The sequence below is a fragment of the Chiloscyllium plagiosum genome, chromosome 28 (assembly GCF_004010195.1).
Source record: "Chiloscyllium plagiosum isolate BGI_BamShark_2017 chromosome 28, ASM401019v2, whole genome shotgun sequence".
NCBI classification, from domain to species: domain Eukaryota; kingdom Metazoa; phylum Chordata; class Chondrichthyes; order Orectolobiformes; family Hemiscylliidae; genus Chiloscyllium; species Chiloscyllium plagiosum.
In genome coordinates, this window is record NC_057737.1 from 42,827,669 (window position 1) to 42,852,511 (window position 24,843).

Here is a 24,843-nt window from a genome sequence, read left to right on the forward strand (position 1 = left end):
CCTGTGGCATCCCACAAGTTACAGTCCGCCATCCAGGGAAGGACCTATTTATCCTGACCCTCTGCTTTCAGCTTGAAAAAACATGAAAAAAAAATCTCATGTTAAGTGATAATGGCCTTGCACTTAATACCTAGTAGCGTGGTGAAAATTAAGCAGATCAATGATTTCAATAGAAATTTGGTGGGCACTTGAGCAAAATAAACTGCAGGAACAATGGCAATAGACCAAGAGAGCTGGATTGGTTAACAAAGAGCTAGCACGGAGTCAATGTGCTAAATGGCCTTTTTCTATGTTACGATGGCTACGACCATATGAAACAACCAGATTAGATTGGTTCATTGACACAGAGGTCAGATTCACAGCACAGAGCACTGCCAGGTAAGCTGCCAAGTCTCTTAGACAGCGCCTAGAGAAGAACTTTCACACTGTACTCCATAATATTTCCACACATGATCGACTTTCCTACTTACTTGTTGGGATATTTGCGGAAGATATCCCTTATGACCACAATAGCCTCCTGGACGACATAATTCACTTTTGTCTGGATGAGATCAAGCAGAGTGCTCACACAGCGTTCAGCAGATTGCTGCAATAGAGCAAATCGCATATCAGAGCTAATATTTTCAAAAAAATGAATCCAATCAATTCCATAATTCCAGACAGCCATGAATATTTAACAGGAAGTCAAATAAATAACATTTAAAAAGTGCAGATTTAGAAAATGGCAAGAAAAACAGCTTAAAATAATTAGCTTCCCTTTCATTGCCCTCCGGTACATCTACAAACAGGGTCAAATTTTCAGAGACAAATTGCACACGCAAGATGGGAATAGGTAAAATCAGAATAAGGGCTGCTGTGATGACCATTCTCAGATCAGTGAGGCTATGAAAGCCCATTGGTACCAGAATGTGTTGGAACCTTACAGAAAGAACAAACAACAAAGAAATTTTACAAAAGCTGAAGTTAATTAGCCTCCAACTGTTCTAAGTTGGAGGTCAGGTAATGGCCTAGTGGTATCACTGCTGGACAGTTAATTCAGACTCCCAGTTAATGTTCTAGGGACCTGGTTCGAATCCCACCACAGGGCAGATGGTGAAGCTGGAATTCAATAAAACAAAAAATCTGAATTAAGAGTCTAACGATGATCATGAATCAGCCATTGTTGATTGTCAGAATAACCCATCTGGTTCCCTGATATCATTTCGGGAAGGTAACTGCCATCCTTACCTGGTCTGGCCTACATGTGACTTCAGACCCACAGCAATGTGGGTGACTTTCAACTGCGCTCAGTACAATTAGAAATGGGCAATAAACGCTACCCTAGCTCGTGACGTCCTCATCCCGGGAGTGATAAAGAAAGAAACCCACCAGTGAATATCTGTCATTCAGAACTCACGGTGCAGAGTTTTAGTGCTTTATTTTAGTGGCTGTTTTCTGTTAAGATTGCTTATTTTGGCAAGATAATTTATGTTGCTTCATTTGCTAAGAATTAGTAAAAATCAGTAATGTCATTAGCATTCAACATTTAAATGAATACATTAGCATTCCTGATAAAGGCAAAGCCCTTCACCCCAAAAGCACTGTTCTTTGTTTTATTAAAATGCAAGTAGTGAAATAATTTGCAATATCTATGTGGCATTCAGAGTGTACTGCAGTCCGGTTCGGTTTCTTTGTCCCCAGTGCTTGTGGTTCAGAAAAAAATTTAAACACAGAAGGCTGAGGAGTGACCTTACAGAGATTTATAAAATCATGAAGGGCACAGATATGATGTATAGCCACGGTCTTTTCCCCAGGGTTGAGGAGTTCAAAACTAGTGGACATAGGATTAAGGTAAGAGGAAAAAGATTTTAAAAAGACCTGTGGGGCAACACTGTCGCACAGAGGGTGGTACATTTATGGAATAAGCTATCGAGGAAAGTGATAGCAGCGAGTACAATTAAATATTCAAAAGACATTTGGACAGGTACATGGATAGGAAAGGTTTAGAGGGACATGGGCAAAACACAGGCAAATGGGACTAGCTCAGTTTTGGAAACTTGGTCGATATGTATAAGTTGGGCCAAAGAGCATGTTTCTATGCTGTATGATGGTGTTAATTAAATTGGAGAAGTTGATTTACAAGTATGTTACCAGGAGTGGAGCTTTTCAGTTAGAAGAGGAGGCTGGATTATAGGTGTTTTTTTTGCACTGGAGTTTAGGAGATTGAGGAGTGACCTTTCAGAGGTTTATAAAATCATGAGTGGCATAGTTAAGATGAATAGTAAAAAGTTGATTTCCTAGAGTAGGGGAGTCAAAAACTAGGGTGCATATTTTTAAGGTGAGAGGAGAAAGATTTAAAAGGAACCAGAGGGGCAAGTTTTTCACACAGAAAGTGGTGCGTGTGGACTGAACTGCCAGAAGAAGTGGCAGATGCAGGTACAGTTACAACACTTAAAAGACATTTGGACAGGTACATAAATAGGAGAGGTTTAGAGGGAAATGGGTCAAATGCAGGCGAATGGGAAATAATTTAGTTTTGGAAAACTGGTCAGCATGGATAAGTTGGACTGAAGGGTCTGTTTCCATGATGTATGGAACAAAGAAAAAACTGAATAAATCTAAAATTTCTCACCTCAAGGGGATTAAGAAACATTTGTTTAGATTGCCCAACTTGAAAGTGGATGAAATCCTGTAACAATCTCCCCGGTATGACTCTGTGTGCCCCTTCACCCCAAAGACTGTAGCAGTTCACACTGCCTTCTCTAAGTCAATTACAGATACGCAAGAAATGCTGAATGCCCACATCCATAAAATATAAAAACTGTTTGGCAACATTGCAACCATGGTTCTTATTCAGCACCAGAGTTTTTCCACAGCATTAAGCTTACCTCAACTTTGATGGCACAGCGGCCAATGGCACGAACTGCTTTCCGCACAAAGTCAACATCAACTTCGGTGGCATATTCCTTCAGCTCTGCCAGGACCTGAGGGCAAAAAAAAAGACCTTCTTATAACGAAACATCTTAAACAACATCCAATTCTTTTCAACTGAAACTGCAACCAAACACAAAACTTGACATTTCCCTGACTCCACATACCCTTCTAGATCACGAGGTTTCCACAGCAATTAACAAGCTTTCCTGAAGGGCAGCAAAACAGCAGCTAACATTGATTCAAATTGTGTTGTTGTAAAAGTGGGAAAATTGCCAGTGTTCACTCTCACTACAACTGCAAAACTGACAGCAACTTCTGCACACATGCAGTTAAAGAGAGAAATCCAGAATTTCATGTCAGTGCTTCTCCACTGGTTGGGTCCTTGCAATGGAAATCTTTAGAAATCACCATGTGATGTGAATTTCCACTTGTAATGCTATTAATCTGACTGTAAAAACACATGAAAGACATCTGCCACGGCAAATGAGGTAAAACTAGGTTTTAATTGCATACCAAGCCGTTATTGTTGAACCAGTTCTCTGGTCCTGAAAAACTGACCTTGCCATTGTTAAAAATGATGCAGATTTTTAAAATAAATTTGAGGGATATGAAATTTCAATTTCTACCCTTACTATACATATATTCTATAAACTGATTAAAACACAGATGGCAACCATTGCTTTTGTCTTCCTGGCAAGCTATCTGGGAGAGGTCTCTGCTGTTAGCAATTTAAGCAGTGGTCAAGAAAGGAAAGCAATGCCTCTACTTCCTCAGGAGGCTAAGGAAATACAGCATGGCCATAAAGACACTTACAAAGTTTTATTGATGCACCACAGAGAGCATCCTATCCGGATATATCACAGCGCAGCATGGCAACTGCTGTTCCCAAGACCTAAACGCAGCCCAATCCATCACACAAACCAGCCTCCCATCCACTGACTCCATCATACTTCCTGCTGCCTCGGGAAAGCAACCAACATCTCACCCCAGTTTAACTCACTTCCGTCAGGCAGATGATATAAAAGTTTCTAAGCACATACAAACCAATTCAAGAACAGCTTCTCTCCCGCTGTTACCAGATTTTTGAATGGACCTCCTTAATGTTAATGTTGATTGCTCTCTACACTTTTTCAGCAGCTGTAACAGTGTATCCTGCACTCCGTTCTGTTATCCTGATTCACCCGGATGGTATGATCTGCCTGTAAAGCACTTAAGACAAAACTTTTCACTTTACCTCCATACACGTGACAATAATAAATCAAATCAAAACTATTTAGGGCATCACTGCTACTGTATGTCTAAAGGGAACTCTGAAATTAAATTAATGCTAGTACTCACCAGCTGCTTGTAGTAAGATTTCTTCCAGGTTGGCAGCAAGTGCTATCATTCATTACTGGCTGCAAAACCCAGGCACCCAATCTTTCAAAGGCTGCTGTCGCAATCCTAAAATAACCACAGTTAAAAATCACACTACACCAGGTTATAGTCCAACAGGTTTAATTGGAAGCACACTAGCTTTCGGAGCGATCATCAGGAGCGTCGCTCTGAAAGCTAGTGTGCTTCCAATTAAACCTGTTGGACTATAACCTGGTGTTGTGTGATTTTTAACTTTGTACACCCCAGTCCAACACCGGCATCTCCGAATCATGACTAAAATAACCAGTGCTAGGTTGCAGCACCACTTTGGTGAGAATTAGTTTTCAGTCATTCATTCGGGTTTTCAAGACTAATTTCTAAGCTCCAATCTTCGATGGCTCATCCATGCACTGGCCTGTGTGTGGGGGACCAAGCTCACAAATAGTAACTCTTTTCTCTCCACATCTGCTGCCAGATGTGCTGAGTTTCTCCTGCAACTTCTGTTTTGTTTTCAGATTTCTAACATCTGCAATTCTATAATAAACTAACCTGTCCATATCAAAAATCCTTCAACGACGTTAGGAAGGATGTTGTGAAACGTGAAAGGGTTCAGAAAAGACTTACAAGGATGTTGCCAGGGTTGGAGGGTTTGAGCTACACGGAGAGGCTGGATAGGCTGGGGCTGTTTTCCCTGGAGCATCGGAGGCTGACAGGTGAACTTATTGAGGTTTATAAAATCATGAGGGACACAGATAGTGTAAACAGATAAGGTGTTTTCCCTGGGGTGGGGAGTCTAGAACTAGAGGGCATAGGCTTAGGGTGAGAGGGGAAAGATTTGAAAGGAATCTCAGGGGCAACTTGCTCACACACAAGAGTGGTGCGTGTATGGAACGAGCTGCCAGAGGAAGTGGTGGAGGCTGGCACAATTATAACATTCTAAAGTCATCAGGATGATTATATGAATAGGAAGGGTTTCGAGGGATATGAACCAAGTGCTGGAATATGGGACTAGATTAATTTAGGATATCTCGTCAGCTTGGACAAGTTGGACCAAAGGGTCTGTTTCCGTACAGCTCTATGACTTGGACAACTAGCTACTCAGTCTGTATAAACTGGGGAACGGCCAAACAAATATGGGTAACATCAAATCAAAAGCACAGATGTGACCATTTGAACTGCTCTATTCAATTGCTGTGATTTCAATAATTTCCTGGATAGGGAACACACCTTAGAGGCAAACCAATAACGAGGTGACAGTATCAGAGGCAACAAAATCCTGTTTGGGATGCAATTCCATTGAGTACATCTGAAGACAGTAATGTAACTGGCATCACTAAGAGAGGCATATTAAAAGTAACTGTTTATGCACTAATCTTGAAAGAATGAACAAACCTGCTTTGATATAGAGCCTTGTAGATTTTCATAAAGTGCTCTGCAGCAAAGTAATTCCTGTCCAGTCACTGTCCTCATTTTAAAGAAAATTACAGCCAAAGTGTGCACAAAGTCCCATAAACAATGAGATAATAGCTATATAATGTATTTTCATCTCGGTTGAGGGAAGAATATTAGTCAAAGTGACAAGAGAACACTCAGTTCTTTATCGAGTAATGTAATGGGATCTTTAATGCCCACATAAATACGCAATGACCCAATTTAACCCATCATCCAATAATGAAATATTCCTTAAGTATTTATGGGGATATCGAGCTGGATTCTGTGAAGTCCCTCGAGTGGGTTTTTTGCCTCAGTGATAAATCTATTATCACTAAATGAAGGTTAAGATTTGCTCAACAGCACATCTTCCAGGTCAAAGCTGACCATCACATTAATAAACAGGTACAGGTACTAACATCTGAACTATATGGACAGGGTCACATTCCACAACTGCTAGCAAAAGAATCTTACATGGTTTCTAAGTGCAGAAGTACTTGCCAAAATGACAACAATATATATTTGCATAGAGCCTTTAATATAATAACGAAGTTTCCTACACTTCCACAGGCCTTTCTAAAATCAGTTACAAATCTACCACGTGTATACATCAGAAATGATACTCAGATCAATGTCAAGATAAATTCTGAAGGATGGACTGCTTTAATGTTGACATTAAACAAAATAATCCTGCAGTTAAAAACGTTTTCCAACAACCTACATCATACTCCAAACTATAGTCTGCCCAAGGCATTATTACAGCAATGAGCCATTTATCTGCTTAATCTGAAGTAGCAGTACATTTAAACACTCAGCTTTGGGCCTTTTACTTTCTAAGACAAACTACATTACTCATGCTCAGCTAGAACAGCAGAAGTCTGTGTTTTCTTTGTTGGGATTTTGTTAGTCCCCGATACCCCTATTGTGCCCATTCGAGATGTCAACACAAAAGGAACCCCAAATCTGCTTAACCTAGTTTCAGGATCTACGAATAGGGATAAAGCATTTTCTAAATGAGTTACATCTTTTTAAGTGCACACAAAATTCTTTTTCTATCATAGTGATGGCACTAATTGCTACACTGTTGGCCTGATGAGTCAGACAAACACAGATGCTTCTACTTACATATTTTTAATCAATCTGTTCATGTTAGCCTACACCTGGAACACATGAAACTTGAACAAGAGCCATACTAAACTTACTGACACTCTTGCACTGTACAACACAAGTCCTATAACAGGCCATACGCTGACTTGTTGGGTGCAACTTCATTTCTGGCCAAATGTTTGCTCACAGGAGCAACAAAACAAAAAGTACATCAGGCTGGCTTAAAGGCAGCTCAATTTTGTTTTTAATTCATTCATGGGATGAGGGCATTGCTGTGTGTCAGTATTTATTGCCCATCTCTAATTGTCCAGAGTGCAGCTAAGAGTCAACCAAATTGCTGTGGGTCTGGAATCACATGTATGCCAGACTAGGTAAGGGTGACAGTTTCCTTCCCTAAAGGGCATTCGAGAGCCAATGTTTTTCCTGTCAGTCAACAATGGATTCATGATTATCATTTGATTCTTAATTTCAGAATGCATTGAATTTATACTCCATGGCAGGATTCGAACCTGAAGTCCCCAGAACATTACCTGGGTCTGGATTTACAGTCCATTAATAATATCAGTAAGCCAGTGCCTCCCCTGCCAAACATCAATAGATATTTGCAAGTATAAGTCATCTGATCACAGTATGCAAATTTATCCACCTGTTCTACACTGGAAACATCAACTGAGGTTTTCACCTTAAAGTTTGTGGGATCTTTACTAATAACCATTAATTTAGTTCCTGAACATTCATTTTCATACTTACTTTTTAAAACTTAATTTAAGGTTCAAAGTTTGTGCGAAGATTTGTAGCTCGGGTGCTCGTTGCTGTGGTTCTGTTCGCCGAGCTGGAAGTTTTTGTTGCAAACGTTTCGTCCCCTGGCTAGGCAACCTCATCAGTGCTTGGGAGCCTCCTGCGAAGCGCTTCTTTGATGTTTCTTCCGGTGTTTATAGTGGTCTGTCCCTACCGCTTCCGGTTGTCAGTTTCAGCTGTCCGCTGTAGTGGTTGGTATATTGGGTCCAGGTCGATATGTTTGTTGATGGAGTTTGTGGATGAACGCCAAGCCTTTAGGAATTCCCTGGCTGTTCTCTGTCTGGCTTGCCCTATGATCGTAGTGTTGTCCCAGTCGAATTCATGTTGCTTGTTGTCTGCGTGTGTGGCTACTAAGGATAGCTGGTCATGTCGTTTCGTGGCTAGTTGATGTTCATGTATGCGGATTGTTAGCTGTCTTCCTGTTTGTCCTATATAGTGTTTAGTGCAGTCCTTGCATGGTATTTTGTACAATACATTCGTCTTGCTCATGTTGGGTATCGGGTCCTTCGTTCTCACCAGGGACAGACCACTATAAACACTGGAGAAAACATCAAAGAAGCGCTTCGCAGGAGGCTCCCAAGCACAGATGATGTCGCCTAGCCAGGGGATGAAACATTTGCAACAAAAACTTCCAGCTCGGCGAACAGAACCACAGCAGCTTAATTTAAGGATCCATCGCTTTAGCCTCAGTCAAGATATTGTCACTGGTGTATCTATGGCTGTTTTTCTTACCACTAAGTCCAGCACCATTCCTTTAAGGTGTTCACTTTTTCCGAATATCGCTTCAATATAGAAATCAATGAAGTGTGGTGGCAAAACACAATCCGGGATACACTTGATTTGTGTTTCATCAGCGTTGCCTTTTTTATTCTAATAAAACCTCCTTGGTTTCAGTAAAACGTTCTCCTGAATCTTTGGTCCTTCTCAATTTTCATGATCAACATGTAATTTTTTTTCATAGTGTATGAAACATATGTATACATTGAAACAAGAGTAGGCCATTTAAATCTGCTCAACCATTTAACAAGATCATGGTCGATCTGCTTGTAATCTCAGCTCCACTTTCCCGCTGAGCATTCGACGTCTGATTTCCTTCTTAATCAAAAAATACGTTGAACTCAGATTTGAACAAAGTTAGAGACCAAACCTCTATTACCTTCTGGGGAAGACAATCCGCATGCAAAAACACTTTAACAGAAAACAAATTCTCATTTGTTTGAAAAGGAAGACCTCTTCATCTTAAACTTTGTCCTCTCGGGTCTCCACCACAAGATCATCATTTGGATACCCACCATATCCTGTCTCTTCAGTATCTTGTATGTTTCAATAAGGTCACCTCATTCTTCAATAAGGTCACCTGTTTAACCTTCCTTCATAAGCTAAGTCTTTCACCCTAACAATAAGTCGAGTGAACTGCTTCTAAAGAAATTATATACCTCTTTTCAAATAAGGAGATTACATCTATACACAGTACTCAAGTACTTATCAACACAAAACTTTCATCCTTTCATAGTCACATCTTTATCCATCTCCAAGTACTGCTCACAGATAAACATCACTTTCCTGGATCCTTTGTCAGACAAAACCACATTGTGCTTCAGTGGTAATAAAAGCATAAAGTGCTAGAGAAACTCAGAAGGTCCGGTGGGGACAGAGAGAGAGAAAGTTAACATTTCAAGTCCAACAAGATTTTTCTTCAGAGCTTCAGTTGTGTTCTGAGAAAAGTCTCTATTTCTTTCTCCACAGATACTACCAGACCTGCTGAGATTCTCCAGCTTTTTTTGTTTGTATTTCAAATTTCCAGCATCCACAGTATTTTACTTTTATTTGTGTTACAGTGGCTGCTTTTCAATTTTATTCTTGTCCCGTGAAGTATTATTTTCCTTTGGATTTTGAGAACGTGATTCATTATGATTTGATTTATTATTGTCACATGCACCAAGATGAAGTAAAAATATTATTTTGTGTGCTAGCCAGACAATTTATACCTTACAATGGGATAACAGAATAATGCAGAATGAAGTGTTCCAGTTACAGAGGAGGTGCAGAGAAAGATCCACTCTAATGTATGAGAGGTCCATTCATATGGCTGATAACATCAGTGGAAGCTCTTCTTGAATCCAATGGTACATGCTTTCAAACTTTTGTATCTTCTATCCGATGGAAGAGGGTTGAAAAGAGTATAACCGGGATGGGAGGGGTCCTTGATCATGTTGGCTGCTTTCCCGAGGCAGTGGGAAATATAGACAAAGTTATGAGACAAAATGTTAAGTAGATTGGCAACACAAAGAATTCTAAATGTCGCAAATGGGACGAGTTTAATTTAGGATATCTGGTAGGCATGAGCAAGTTGGACTGAGGGTCTGTTTCTGTGTATCTGTGTGTGTGTATTTATTTGTACTGGAAATAGCGTTGCATAGGCTTGTGATAGCTTTTAAATTTACTTTGATGAAAGCCCAAATCATGTTTGTGGATACTTCGTCAGTACTAGCTGCTTGCTTGGAGATAAACTGCTTTTTCCATTTCTAGCGTCAGCCAATCAAATTGTTAATTTCACCTGGTCAATTTGGCATCTTATGGCATCTTTTATTATTAAATTTCTTTCACTGATAACAAGAATTTGACTCATCCACTATTGTTTTCATGCATTTCCCTTTTTAGTATAGAACATAGAACATGACAGCGCAGTACAGGCCCTTCAGCCCTCAATGTTGCACCGACCTGTGGAATCAATCTGTGGCCTATTTATGCTACACTATTCTATTTTCACCCATAGTTTATCCAATGACCATTTAAAGGACCTTAAAGTAGGCGAGACTACCACTGTTGCAGGCAGTGCATTCCACGCCCCTATTTCTCTCTGAGTAAAGAAAATACCTCAGACATCTATCATAGTGACAGAGTCACAGATGTACAGCATGGAAACAGACCCTTCGGTCCAACCCGTCCATGCCGACCATATATCCCAACCTAATCTAGTCCCACTTACCAGCACCCGGCCCATACCCCTTCAAACCCTTCCTATTTATATACCAATCCAGATGCCCTTTAAATGTTGCAACTGTACAAACCTCCAACACTTCCTCTGGCAGTTCATTCCATACACACACCACCCTCTGCGTGAAAACATTTTTATATATTTCCCCTTTCACCTTAAACCTATGCCCTCTAGTTCTGGACTTCCCCACCCCAGGGAAAAGACTTTGTCTACTTATCCTATCCATGCCCCTCATGATTTCATAAACCTCTATAAGGTCACCCCTCAGCTTTCGACGCTCTAGGGAAATCAGCCCCAACCTAATCAACCTCTCCCTATAGCTCAAATCCTCCAACCCTGGCAACATCCTTGTAACATCTCAGTCCAGCTCTGCAGCTTATCTCTGTCTTTCTGTAACCTGCAACATCCTTTGCATTATCCACAACTCCACCGACCTTAGTGGCGTCGGCAAATTTACTAACCCATCTTTCCATGCTCTCAGCCAGGTCATTTATAAAACTGACAAACAGCAGTGGCCCCAAAACAGATCCCTGCAGTACATCACTAGTAAATGAACTCCAGGATGAACATTTCCCATCAACCACCACCCTCTATTTTCTTTCAGCTAACCAACATCTAGTCCAAATTGCTAAGTAACCCTCAATCCCATGTCTCCATATTTTGTGCAATAGCCTACTGTGGGGAACCCTACCAAACACCTCACTGAAATATGATATCCATTGCAGCTTTCGTCATGCTTTCTTTCAACTTCTTCTATTCACCTCCAATATTATGTTTGTCTCCTATCTTTGTACAGATTCAATGCCTAGCATGTCAAATATATTGCAAAACTCAATTCAGTTATTTACATACACACACAAACACAAAGCCCTCTTGTGAAAGATTGCAAATGAAAGTCTGCATATTTCACTGACATTTCTATTCTTTCAATGTAGAAAATAGGTATTTGTTCTACCTGCACAAGTCACTGAAAGGCACATTCTTCAATTTTGTCCATCCCATGCAGACCAAAGATTTTCCACGTCACAGATCAAAGAACAGAAAATTATTCCTTTCAGTTGATTCAATTAAGCGCTCATTTAAACTAAAATCCATAGTTGTACAACCTGCACTTCCAAGCATTTCAAGAGACTCAAAATCAATGATTAGTTGAAAGTCAAAGCTGTAAGCTACAAAAATAGAATATCACCTTAAACTGCACTTAAAAGGAACACGTACAGCGCTAAACTACTGAAACTAATTTGGCAGGGAGATGGGATCCAGTGTGGAGATACAGCAGAGAGTGATGCGCAGAGAAGTGTCGAAGAACCACTAAGCTGGTATAGAAGGCTGTGTCAATATGGTCAAGTTCAGGCACAAGGGAATTTGGCAAGGCTGGATGGCATTTATTTTAATGCAAGGAGTCTTGTCAGCAAGGCAGGTGAGTTGATGGTGTTGAGTAATAGATGAGGATGTGATATCATTGCTATCACAGAGACATGGTTGAGGGAGGGACTGCTCAATATTCTGGGGTATAGAATCTTCAGAAGAGTTGGGTGAGGGGGGTAAAGAAAGTGCAGGGGGTTGCTTATAAAAGTTAGGAGAATGAAGAGGGAGCCTGATAAATAAATAGTCGCAGCAACGATTACATAAGCCTCAATGTGTTTTATAAGTAAATTAGGAGCAAAAGAATAACCAGGGAAAAGAATAGAGCCCATTCGGGACAAAAGTGGCAATCAGTATGTGGAGGCAGAAGACATAGATGAGATTTTATAGATGTATTCACTATAGAAAAGGATGATGTAAATCCAGAAATCAGGAAGGTGGACTATGATATATTGAATGAATTAGCGTTAAGAGGGAGGCAATATTTGCAATTTTAGTAGGCTTGAAAGTTGATAAATTCCCAGGTCAGGCAAGATGCATCCCAAGCTTCTGTGGGAGGGAAAGGAGATGATTGCAGGAGCAGTTACATGATGTTTCAAACCATCTCCAATCACAGCAAAGGTGCCAGAGAACTGCTAATGTGATATCATTCTTCAGAAAGTCTGGTAGGGATAAACCAGAAAACTACAGGACAGTGAGTCTAACATCTGTGCAAGGGAAATGATAGGAAACATTTCTGAGGGACACAATTAATCTCCACTTGGAGAAGCAAGGATCAATCAAGGATAGTCAGCGTGGCTTTGCAAGGGGAAAAGCATGCCGATCAAATATGGCAGAATTTTACAACGTGGTGACTATGTGTGTAGATGAGAGTGATGCATTTGTTGTCAAATGGTTGAAGTGTGTGTGACTGGAAGCCTATGTTGAGAGGCATACTGCAGGTTTTCACACTGGGTATCTTGGTGGTTGTTGTGTATATTTATAATCTAAAATGTAGGAAGTGTGATCAGTCAGTCTATAGATGACAAAAACTGGAGGCAGACTAAATAGCAAGGAGGAAAACCTTCAGCTACAGGACGATACTGACAGGCTGGTCAGATGGGCAGAAGAGTAGCAGATGGAATTGAATCCTAAAAGGTGAGAGATGATGCATTTTGGAAGACCAACAAGGCAAGCAAGTACACAACGAATGGTAGGACCCTAGAAAGTATAAAGGATCAGAGGAACCTTGTGTGCATGCTCATATATCGATGAAAGAGGCAGGTCAAGTGGATAAGGTGGTTCACCAGGCCTTTGAGATACATGCCTTTCTTAGACAAGGTATCGAATACAACAGCAAGGAGTTTATGATCACACTGTATATAATGTTAGTTAGGTCAGAGGTGGAGTACTGTGTGCAGTTCTGGTCACCACAGGAAGGATGCGATTACACTACAGAGGGTGTGAGGATTCATAAGGATGTTGCAGGGGCTGGAGTGGTTCTACTATGAAGAGGGACTAGATAGGCTGGGGCTCATTTCTTTAGAGCAGAGACAGCAAAGGGGAGTGTGCAATGTTATGAGAGGCACAGACTGGATAAATTGAGAGTAACTGTATCCCTTGCATAGAGACTAATAACTAAGGCACAGTTTCGCAGGTAAGATGTAGGCGGCATAGAGGGGATGTGATGAAAGATATTTTTGCCGAGACGGACGGAAGGAATCAGGACCTTACTGTATTGAAAGTATGCTTGTGGTTGCGTGTGCTTAAGAGAGGCAAGTAGTCTCAAGGCTTTGAAGGACTGTTTAGATGAACACTTTAAACTTCACTGAATACAAGGCTACCGGCCAAGAGCTGGAAAACGGGATGAGGAAGTGTGGACATTTGATGACCAGCATGGATGCAATGTGCTTCTTTCCGTTCTGTAAAAGCTCTATATGTTTATGACTATACTGGAGAAAAGAAAATTGGAGAAAATTTCTGGGCAAATGCACCTCAGGAAGAATGCTGGAGCAGAAACAGCAGAGGCTTAGCAAAATTATCCCAGGACTGAAGAGGTAACATTGTGAGGACTGGTTGCCATAATATCATATGTTGAGTCTGCTGCACCATTGGATCATGGTTGATGTTTCTTATCCCCATTCTCCTGCCTTCTCCCTGTAACCTCTAATCCCCTTCCTAACCAAGTACCTACCTCTGTCTTTAAGAGAGATATTCAATGCAGTGACAAGAGTTGTGTCCCCTTCAGTACAGGAGATTAAGCTAATCTCATTGAGATGGTTATGATGATTAAAAGGAGTTGATAGTTTGGAAAGAAGTGATATTCTTCAGTGGAGGAATCTAAGCAAGGCAACACGACCTGGAAATTACAGGCAAGGCGCGAGGCTTAATGGGATCAACTGATATGGGTGAGAATTTCAGTAGCAGATGGACTAAAGTAGACAAGAGGGAGGTAATATAAAGGAGGTGTTTGTCACGTAATAGAAACTCTGTGATGGTCACAAGGTCAATCAGGGTTGTATAAGGAATTCTCTTCTTTAGGTCAATTGAGAATGAAAAAATGGCCTGCTAGATTTCTATCAAGTGAGAATATTAAGAGCTACAGAAGCAATGCATGTAAACAGATCAGCCGTAACCTAACTGAACTACAGCACAGACTTGATGGACTGAGTGGTCTAGCTGTCTTTCATTACTGCAGGGATGGATGATCAGTGGGGTACCGCAGCTTTTTAAAATATATGTTAATGATATAGAAGATGGTATTAGCAATAACATTAGCAAATTTGCTGATGATACTAAGCTGGGTGGCAGGGTGAAATGTGATGAGGATGTTAGGAGATTACAGGGTGACCTGGACAAGTTAGGTGAGTGGTCAGATGCATGGCAGATGCAGTTTAATGTGGATAAATGTATGGTTATCCACTTTGGTAGCAAGAACAGGAAGGCAGACTGGAGTGCAGCGCAGGTTCACGAGGTCAATTCCTGGAATGGCAGGATTACCTTACACTGAAAGACTTGAGCAACTGGGCTTGTATACCCTTGAGTTTAGAAGACTGAGACATAAGAGATTATTAAAGGATTGGACACTCTGGCGGCAGGAAACATGTTTCTGCTGATGGGTGAGTGCCGAACCAGAGGACACTGCTTAAAAATACGAGGTAAACCATTTAGGACAGAGATGAGGAGAAACTTCTTCACTCAGAGAGTGGTGGCTGTGTGGAATGCTCGGCCCCAGAGGGCAGTGGAGGCCCAATCTCTGGTTTCATTTAAGAAAGAGTTGGATAGAGCTGTCAAGGATTGCGGAATCGAGGGTTATGGAGATAAGGCAGGAACAGGATACTGATTAAGGATGATCAGCCATGATCATATTGAATGGTGGTGCAGGCTCGAAGGGCAGAATGGCCTATTCCTGCACCTATTGTCTATTGTCCCTGAGTGGAGGTGAGCAGATACGTCTGAGGTGGCTGTGCAAAGCAAGTTGTCAAAAATAGCTGGGGATGGTCACCAGCCCTTCCTGCTGACCTGTGACTGCAAGTCTCACGGTTTCCTTCTTAGTGCAGAGATAAAGGTTGATACAAAAGAAAATGGAATTAAAAAAACACTAATAAAATACATAGCAAAAATGAAACTTCCTTAGCTGTTTATCCTCAGATAGCCATATTCTAGGCCGTTTCACATTCAGCTGTTCCCATCCCCCTCATCATCAACTGCAGATTTGGAAGCAAGTCAGTTATACATCCTGCAAGTGAGCAAGACCATACAATCACTGGCACCTTCGCTTGACAATAAATTCATTGAATTATCTTGGATACATTTGCGCATATAATTTAATCAAAACGCATTCATGTTTTATAACAATACTTAATTGCATTATAAATCCAAAATAATAGAGGACTTTCAGCCCATTTCCTCGCCCAGCTGATGAAAATCTTTTGTTTGTTACCACTCCAGGCTCAATTATTCCAATCTGCTCCCAGCTATCCAGGTCAATAAATTGCAGCATACTCCAAACTATGCTGTCCTAGTCTTAACGAGATCTATCCATCCATCACCCCTGTGCTCATTGACCTATACAGGCTTCCATGTAGGTAATGCCTCAATATTTAAATTTTCAATTTCACTTGGAAATTCCTGCAAGTTCATTCTCACCTCCCCCCACACCATCCCCAAATTCTAACATCATCAACCCTCTGAAACATCTACGTTCCTCCAAGAGCAGTTTCTTGCTTTGGTCTACCATTGGTAGCTGGGCTTTCACCTGTCCAAGACTCAAACTCTGAAAATCACTACCTAAATCTTTTTATGGCTTTCTCCTTTCAGGATGCACCATAAAATTGGTCTCATTTACATGAATACCTGATGTAATCAAGCAGGAGGCTGGAAGAGCACAGCAAGCCAGGCAGTATCAGGAGGTGAGGAAGTCGACATTTTGGGTATAACCCTTCTTCAGGAATCCTGATGCTGCCTGGTTTGCTGTGCTCTGCCAACCTCCTGCTTGTTTAATTTGGATTCCAGTATCTGCAGGGTTTTGTTTTGTCTCTGAATACCTCATGTGGCTCAAACTTATTTTGCTTGATTGTGGTTCCGCAGAGAGCCCTGATGCTTTACTACGTTAAAGGTAAGACACAAATTCAAATTGCTCTTATTGTGCTCTAGTTTGGTGCCATTCAATTAACCAGACATTCTTCGCGGTTTATCGTGGACCTGAAAATCCTTCGAGGGCATATTCAAGTAGCCTTTCTGAACGTTATTCTCATTTTTAGTTCCGGAATGATGTCCCAGATTATAACAGGTCTCTGCAGAAAGAAAAAGCCTCCTCCATACCTCCATTTCTTCGATTAGATTCCTTAAAGTGTGAAAACAGGCCCTTCAGCCCAACAAGTCCACTCCGACACTCCAAAGAGTATTTCCCCCCCCCCCAGATCTATTTCCCTCTGACTAATGCACCCAACACACTGGGCAATTTAGCATGGCCAATTCACCTGACCTGCACATCTTTGGACTGTGGGAGGAAACCGGAGCACCATGCAGGCACAAGGAGAATGTGCAAACTGCACAGTTGCCAGAAGTTGGAATCGAACCCAGCTCCCTGGCGCTGTGAGATAGCAGTGCTAATCGCCGAGCCACCGTGATGTAATAATATGCTTTAGCACCGAAATACTTGCTTTAAAATTTGTCATAAAGGCTATAGGACAGGGAAAGTTTCTAGATGCAATACACTCCCCAGTCTGCAATAATGTACAGCTTATAACAAGGTATTCCTGAACTACCAAGAATTTTGTTAGTAAGCCCTCAATATGAGCAACCTTCTGCAAAATAAAAAATACAACTAATCCATGAAAAGAAATTGGCAGAGATGAACTGAAGCACCTTAGATATTTCCACATTAGCATTTAATTTACAAAGATGTAGAATGATCTTTCCACTGAAAGAATGTTTCATGTAGATTTTTAGTAATATTGTACAAGCCTAACACCAATTTTTCAATGCAAGTCTTATGTCGTGAATACAGCTAGAGCTTAAAGTGGATACAGACTCGGTCGTGATGTCTCCTGATACAGTCATTGCAAAGAAGAAACCCACAATTAACAAATACGAGTACACCAGCTTCAATGCAGAAATATTCCAAGGTGTTCACAGAGCTGTGATGAAAGGCTTAGCTAAAGATAGAGCTATTAACAATGATGAAGAAAGTAAAAGAGGTGGTTTTAAAGGAGCGAAAGGGAAATGCAGAGGGATGAGGAAAAGCAATCCAGACCGAAGGCAGTGTCACCAATGATGGAGTAAAAGGAAGAAAGGAGGTTGCACACGAAACTGGATTTGGACGAACAAAGAACTCTGTAACATTGTACTGCTGCATTAAAAGGTGCTAGCTAAGTTGCTTTTGTGTTGTTGATAAGATGGTGGTTTGATCAGTGATGGGTTGGGGGGGGGGGGGATGACCAGTGAGCCATTAAAGGATGTAAATGCTCTGCCACTACAAACTATGTTAATGAGAGTCAATGTTAGCCAGCAAAGATGAGTCAGCAGGACCTGCTGCAGAACAGTACAGTGACAGCCTGGGAAGGCCATTTGAGCTCACATTTATCAAGACTGGAAGATAATGGGCTGATGAGGAGAGCATGGGCTGAAAATCACATGGATGAGATTTTCAGCGGCAGCCGGACAACAGTAATGCAGTGGGAGGTAATGTAAGGGAGCTGCTTGTCACTCGTCTATAATAGAAAGGACATGATATCAGAAGGTTAGTCAAGGTTTTATAAAGAAGCAAAGGTCATAAACAATAATGAGCCCAAGGAATGAGATGGAGCTAAATAACAACTGCTGATATGAAATTAACTCTGGGGCAAAGACAGAAACAAAATTACTGTTGTTTAACTGAGAAATTGCAGTTCATCTGCAACTTGACAACAGAGTTAGCAAAGAGATTGAGACAGGTAGGTGAAGAGACAATACTATATGTCATTGGTATTGATATGGAGGCTGACCCATGTCTTCCGATGTTAGTACAAAAGGTTAGCATGTCACTCAAAGTGCTCAAGGGGAAAAGCCATTAGAGGAGATGCTCTGGCTACAACTGAATGCAAATAGAACGAAGTACAGACATTGCTACAGAAGGGAATGTTTCAATGAACGTATTACAGGGAAATGATGTGGTTAACCATGTCAAAGAGAGCTAGAGGGAGGAGGGGAAAAATGTGTGATTTGTGACAAATAATTAACTCATATTACAATGACCAGAGTGCTTGCAATAAAATGGGGAAACCAGGAAAAATGCTTTTATGGAACGATTTATTGCAGGGATTACTGAGACATGACTGAAGAAAATGCAGGACGGTGAATTAAAAGTTACAGGGCATAACACATCTAGAAAACTTCATTAGGCCAATATCTGGACTGGGTGGGTTGTCTCAGAGAAGACCTAAGCTTGTAGCCAATGATGTGCAGGCTAGGTAGACTGGCCATACTAAATTGCCCAGAGTGTCTGGGGATGTGCAGACTAGGTGGGTGGGTTAGCCATAGGAAATGCAGGGTTATGGTGATAGGGGAGTGGTGGGATGCTCTTTGGAGGTTTGGTACAGACTCAATGGGACCAACTGGGTTAGAACTGAATCCCACACATTTTGAATGAATATCTCCTTGTACCCTTTCCTAGCCTCTTCTAGCCAATTAATCTGATGTTTTAGCTTATTTCCTGAATTTGTTTGCACATTTTTTTTTGTCCACCTACCTTTTACTATATCGTGGATTGTTCCCTTACTATCACATATCTCTGTCCACGTAGATTCTATTTTTAGTATTTTTTTTAGTATCTTTTTGTTATAAGTACCATTCCATCTCCCCTTTTTCCCTCTATTGTACCACCATACAAGTTAGGAACTTGTTTCCTCTACCTCTTAGTCCCTCAAGGTGAAAGTGAGGACTGCAGATGCTGGAGATCAGTGTTAAGATTGGTGTGCTGCTGTAAAGAGAAACTATGACATTAAATGATTAAATAAAACAAACCAGTAAAATAATCTACAACCACGAATAATAAAAATAACAAGGATTGGATAGAAATAGGGCAACTAAGTAATGCTCAGTACAAAACTATAAGCAACAATAGCAAAATGGAAAAGATATTAAACAAACACTGCTTCATTATTTATTAGGGAGACGTGTCCCATTGACTCAACAACTGAAAGTGATATTAGAAAGGATAAATCGGAGCTAAAATAAAGGCAAAATATTGAATAATAGTCAAACCCATCCATAAAGAGTGAATCTGCAAATATTCAAAGGATACAGAGAAGAGATAGCAGATAGACTGTTGTACATATTTCATTATTTGTTAAATGTAAGGAAAGAGCTGGAGAAATGGACAGTAGCCGACTTTACACCTACATACCCAGGAATCTACAGAGGAGTCAGCTAAACATTAGTGACTGGACAAAAAAAATAACAGAACTTCCAAGAAAGGAGAAAATTGTGAAAATTATCTGGAAAACAAAAAATAAAAATCAGCTGATTTTAAAAGGAAAAGGCCTTCTTGATCAACATCACTATTTTCTTTGAAAGATAGCACAGCAAATAAAACAATACGTACAACTTAACACGATACCTAACAGGGGGTCCATGTAAAAGACTCATTGATAATGGTAATGCACACAGATTCAAGGAGCAGGTAGAAGGGAGATAGGACTGAGGAGCAGCAGAATGCAATTTGGCCTTGTGAGCCCACTCTGCCATTACTGTGCCTCATCTGGTCATACTCTCAACTTTACTTTCCTGTCTTCCCCTCATTGCCTTTGACTATCTCGTCAGTTGAAAATTTTGGAAAATCAAATTCAGATGTGAATTATACAATAGCAGAACACTTCAGTACATTGACACACAGAGGGATCTGGATGTACAGGTCCACAGATCTCTGAAAGTAGCAACACAGGTGGATTAGATGGTCAAGAAGGCATACACAGCATGCTTGCCTTCATTGGCTGGGGCACTAAATATAAAAGTTGGCAAGTTATGTTTCAGCTGTACAAAACTTTAGTTAAGCCATGTTTGGAATATTGCATGCAGTTCTGGTCACCACACTACCAGAAGGGCATGGATGCTTTGGAGAGCACGCAGAGAAGGTTTACCAGGCAATATCCTTATAACATAGTTAGGAGGAGAGGATGTTTTCACTGGAAAGATGGAGACTGAGGAATAACCTGATAGAGGTCGACAAAATTATGAGAGGCAGAGATGGGGTGATAGTCAGAGGCTTTTTCACAGGGTGGAGAGGTCAAGAACAGGGCACAGGTTTGAGGTGAAATGTTTCAGAAAGAAGTGCAGGGAAGACTTTCCACGCAGAGGATGGTGTGTGCCTAGAACACAGTGCCAGTGGAAGTGCTGGAAGCAGCACATTAGCAACACTTAAGGCATATCTTGATAGATACGTGACGTGAGGCAAACAGAGGGATAGAGACAGCGCATGGACAATCAGTAGCGGGTCTAAATAAGGTCTGGAATCAGCTCAAGCTTGGTGGGCTGAAGAGCCTGTTCCTGTGCAGTGCTGCATTGAAAATCTAACTCAGTGTTGAATCAATCCAATGACCCAGCTTCTATTGCTTTTGAGGGAACAAAATCCCACAGATTAATGATCTTGAGTAGAAAAATCTTTCCTCACCACTGTTTTAAAAGAGACACTTCTGATTCTTAAAATTTTGTCCCCTATTTTTAGTCCAGTCCCTTGGAGATTTGGTGTTTCAATAAGATTATCTGTCATTCTTCTATACTCCAATGGGCATAAGCTCAAATTGTTCAACCTTTCATCATAAATTAAGCTCTTTCTCCCTGGAATGAGCTGAGTGAGCGCTGCCTGAATTGCTTCTAATGCAATTAATTTTCCTTTTGCAAATAAGGAGGCCAAAACTGGACTGCAGCGTAGCACAGTGGTTAGCACTGCTACCACACAGCACCAGCAACCAGGGTTTGATTCACGCCTTGGGCGACTGTCTGTGTGGAGCTTGCATGTTCACCCTGTGTTTTCATGGGTTCCCTCCAGCTGCTCCGGCTTTCTCCCACAGTTTAAAGATTTACAGGTTAGGTGGATTGGCCATGCTAAATGGCCCTGTAGTGTCCAAGGATGTGCAGCCAAGTGAATTAGCCATGGTAAATGCAGAGTTACGAGGACAGGGTCAGTGACTAGGTCTGGATGGAATGCTCTTCAAAGGATCAGTGCAGACTTGATAGGCAGAATGGCCTCTTTCCATACTGTAGGAATTCAAATGATTCTAGGAAAGTTGTACACCAGTACTCCAAGTTTCAGTATAGAGCTGCAGTATAATTTCCCCACTTTTACATTCCATTTGTACAAACAATTTTCCATTCGCCTTTCTAATCACTTGCTGTACATGCATGCTGATTTCTTGGTACTAGAAGTCTCAGATTCCATTGTAGCCCAGGTTTTTGCAATATCTCATTTAAACAGTATTCTGCTTTTCTATTATTCTTGCCACATCCACATTTTCTTTGCATTAAATTCCTCCTGCCAAATGTTTGGCTACTCAATTTTCTAATATTCATTTGCAGATTCTTTACCTTTAACATCATACTTTCCTACCTATCTTGGTGTCTTTGGTGAAAATAGCTACTGCACATTCAGTCTCTTCACCCAAGATTAGATTAGATTACTTACAGTGTGGAAACAGGCCCTTCGGCCCAACAAGCCCACACCGACCCACCGAAGCGCAACCCACCCAGACCCATTCCCCTACATTTATCCCTTCACCTGACACCACGGGCAATTTAGCACTATGGCCAATTCACCTGACCTGCACATTTTTGGACTGTTGGAGGAAACCGGAGCACCCGGAGGAAACCCACGCAGACACGGGGAGAATGTGCAAACTCCACACAGTCAGTCGTCTGAGGTGGGAATTGAACCTGGGTCTCTGGCACTGTGAGGCAGCAGTGCTAACCACTATGCCAAGTTATTCACATTATTTGTAAATAGTTGAGGAATAAGCCCTGGTCCTTCTGGCACTCTCATTACAACATGCCAACCCAAAAAATACCCATTTATTCCTATCCTTTGCTTCCTGCTGGCTAATAATCCTTTGTCAAGGGTAATATGTTACCCCTAAACTGTGTGCTTCTATTTCTCAAAGTAACCATTGACATATCCACCTTATCATATCTTTTGGAAATTCAGAACACCACATGCAGAGGTTTCCCTTTATCAACCTTGGCCAATTTCATCTTCCAAAAACCCAAATAAATTAGTCAAGCACAACTTCCCTTTCACAAAACCGTTCCGACTTCCCCTGATCCTAATGTCTTGCTTATTACAATATTACAAGAATGGGTTCCAGCATTCCCTATGATCGAAGTTAGGCAAACTAGACTTCACTTTTTGTTTCCTTTCTCCCATCTTTCTTGAACAAAGGTGTAACATTTACTATGTTCCAGTCTGCTGAAACCCTTCCAGAATGGAAGGAATTTTGGAAGATTATAACCAATTTATCTGCTTTTCCAGCTCTTTCAAGACCCTAAAATGCAGGCCATTTGATCCAGTGGTGTTCCCTACACAACTTTCCTGGTAAAGATGATTAGACTCTCAGTCTCACAGTCATAGAGATGTACAGCACGGAAACAGACCCTTCGGTTCAACTCGTCCGTGCTGACCAGATATCCTAAACTCATCCCATTTACCAGCACTTGGCCCATATTCCTTTAAACCGTTCCTGTTCATATACCCATCTAGATGCCTTTTCAATGTTGTATTTGTACCAGCTTCCACCATTCCCTCTGGCAGCTCATTCCATACACGCATCACCCTGTGTGTGAAGAAGTTGCCCGTTAGGACCCTTGTAATGTTTTCCCCTCTCACCTTAAACCAATGCCCTCCAGTTCTGGACTCCACCACTCAAGGGAAAAGACATTGTCTATTTACCCGATCCATGCCCATCATGATTTTATGAACCCCTACAATGTAAGATCACCCCTCAGCCTCCGGTGCTCCAGGGAAAATAGACCCAGCCTATTCAACCTTTCCACATAGCTCAAACCCTCTAATCCTGGCAACATCCCTGTAAATCTTTTCTGAACCCTTTCAAGTTTCACAACATCCTTTCAATAGGAGGGAGACCAGAATTGCACACAATATTCAAAAGTGGCCTAACCAATGTCCTGTACACTCCGCAACATGTCCTCCCAACTCCGATATTCAATGCTCTGACCAATAAAGGAAAGCATACCAAAAGCCTTCTTCACGAACCTATCTACCTGCGACTCCACTTTCAAGGAGCTATGAACCAGCACTCCAAGGTTTCTTTGTTCAGCAACATTCCTTCGGATCTTACCATTAAGTGTATAAGTCCTGCTAAGATTTGATTTCCCAAAATGCAGCACCTCACATTTATCTAAATTAAACTCCATCTGCCATTCCTCAGCCCACTGCCCATCTGATCAAGATCCCAACGTACTCTTCTTCGCTGTCCACTACACCACCAATTTTGGAGTCAACTTCCTAACTAGACCTATGCTCACATCCAAATCATTTATATAAATGACAAAAGGTAGAGGACCCAGTACCTATTCTTGTGGCACTCTACTGGTCACAGGCCTCCAGTCTGAAAAACAACCCTTCACCACCAGCCATTGTCTTCTACCTTTGAGCCAGTTCTGTGTCCCAAATGGCTAGTTCTCCCTGTATTCCGAGAGATCTAACTAGCCTACCATGAGGAACCTGACGATCGCCTTACTGAAGTCGATATAGATCATGTCCACCGCTCTGCCCTCATCAATCCTCTTTGTTACTTCTTCAAAAAACTCAATCAAGTTCGTGAGATACTATTTTGCACGCACAAAGCCATGCTGACTATCCCTAATCCCCAGCTATGCCAAAGGAGTAGCCATGGGCACCCACATGGGCCCAGCTATGCCTGCCTCTTCGTAGGATATGTGGAACAGTCCATCTTCCGCAGCTACACTGGCACCACCCCCCACCTTTTCCTCCGCTACATCGATGACTGTATCGGCGCTGCCTCGTGCTCCCACGAGGAGGTTGAACAGTTCATCCACTTTACCAACACCTTCCACCCCGACCTCAAATTCACCTGGACCGTCTCAGACTCCTCCCTCCCCTTCCTAGACCTTTCCATTTCTATCCCGGGCGACCGAATCAACACGGACATTTACTATAAACCGACCGACTCCCACAGCTACCTAGACTACACCTCCTCCCACCCTGCCCCCTGTAAAAACGCCATCCCATATTCCCAATTCCTTCGTCTCCGCCGCATCTGCTCCCAGGAGGACCAGTTCCAAAACCGTACAACCCAGATGGCCTCCTTCTTCAAGGACCGCAACTTCTCCCCAGACGTGGTCGACGATGCTCTCCACCGCATCTCTTCCACTTCCCGCTCCTC

At 41.6% G+C, this 24,843-nt stretch overlaps 1 protein-coding gene across 3 annotated transcripts in view; it reads right to left on the reverse strand.

Moving 5' to 3' along the window:
* The window catches only part of LOC122564151 (AP-2 complex subunit beta), a 310,855-nt gene that overhangs the window by 211,429 nt on the left and 74,583 nt on the right, over positions 1–24,843 (reverse strand). For all 3 annotated transcript variants that reach the window (XM_043718785.1, XM_043718786.1, XM_043718784.1), the window contains exons 9-10: positions 2,868–2,963; positions 471–586 (exon numbers count right to left, since the gene is read on the reverse strand). In XM_043718785.1, the coding sequence (XP_043574720.1) occupies positions 471–586; positions 2,868–2,963 (212 nt within the window). The remainder of the gene's footprint in view (positions 1–470; positions 587–2,867; positions 2,964–24,843) is intronic.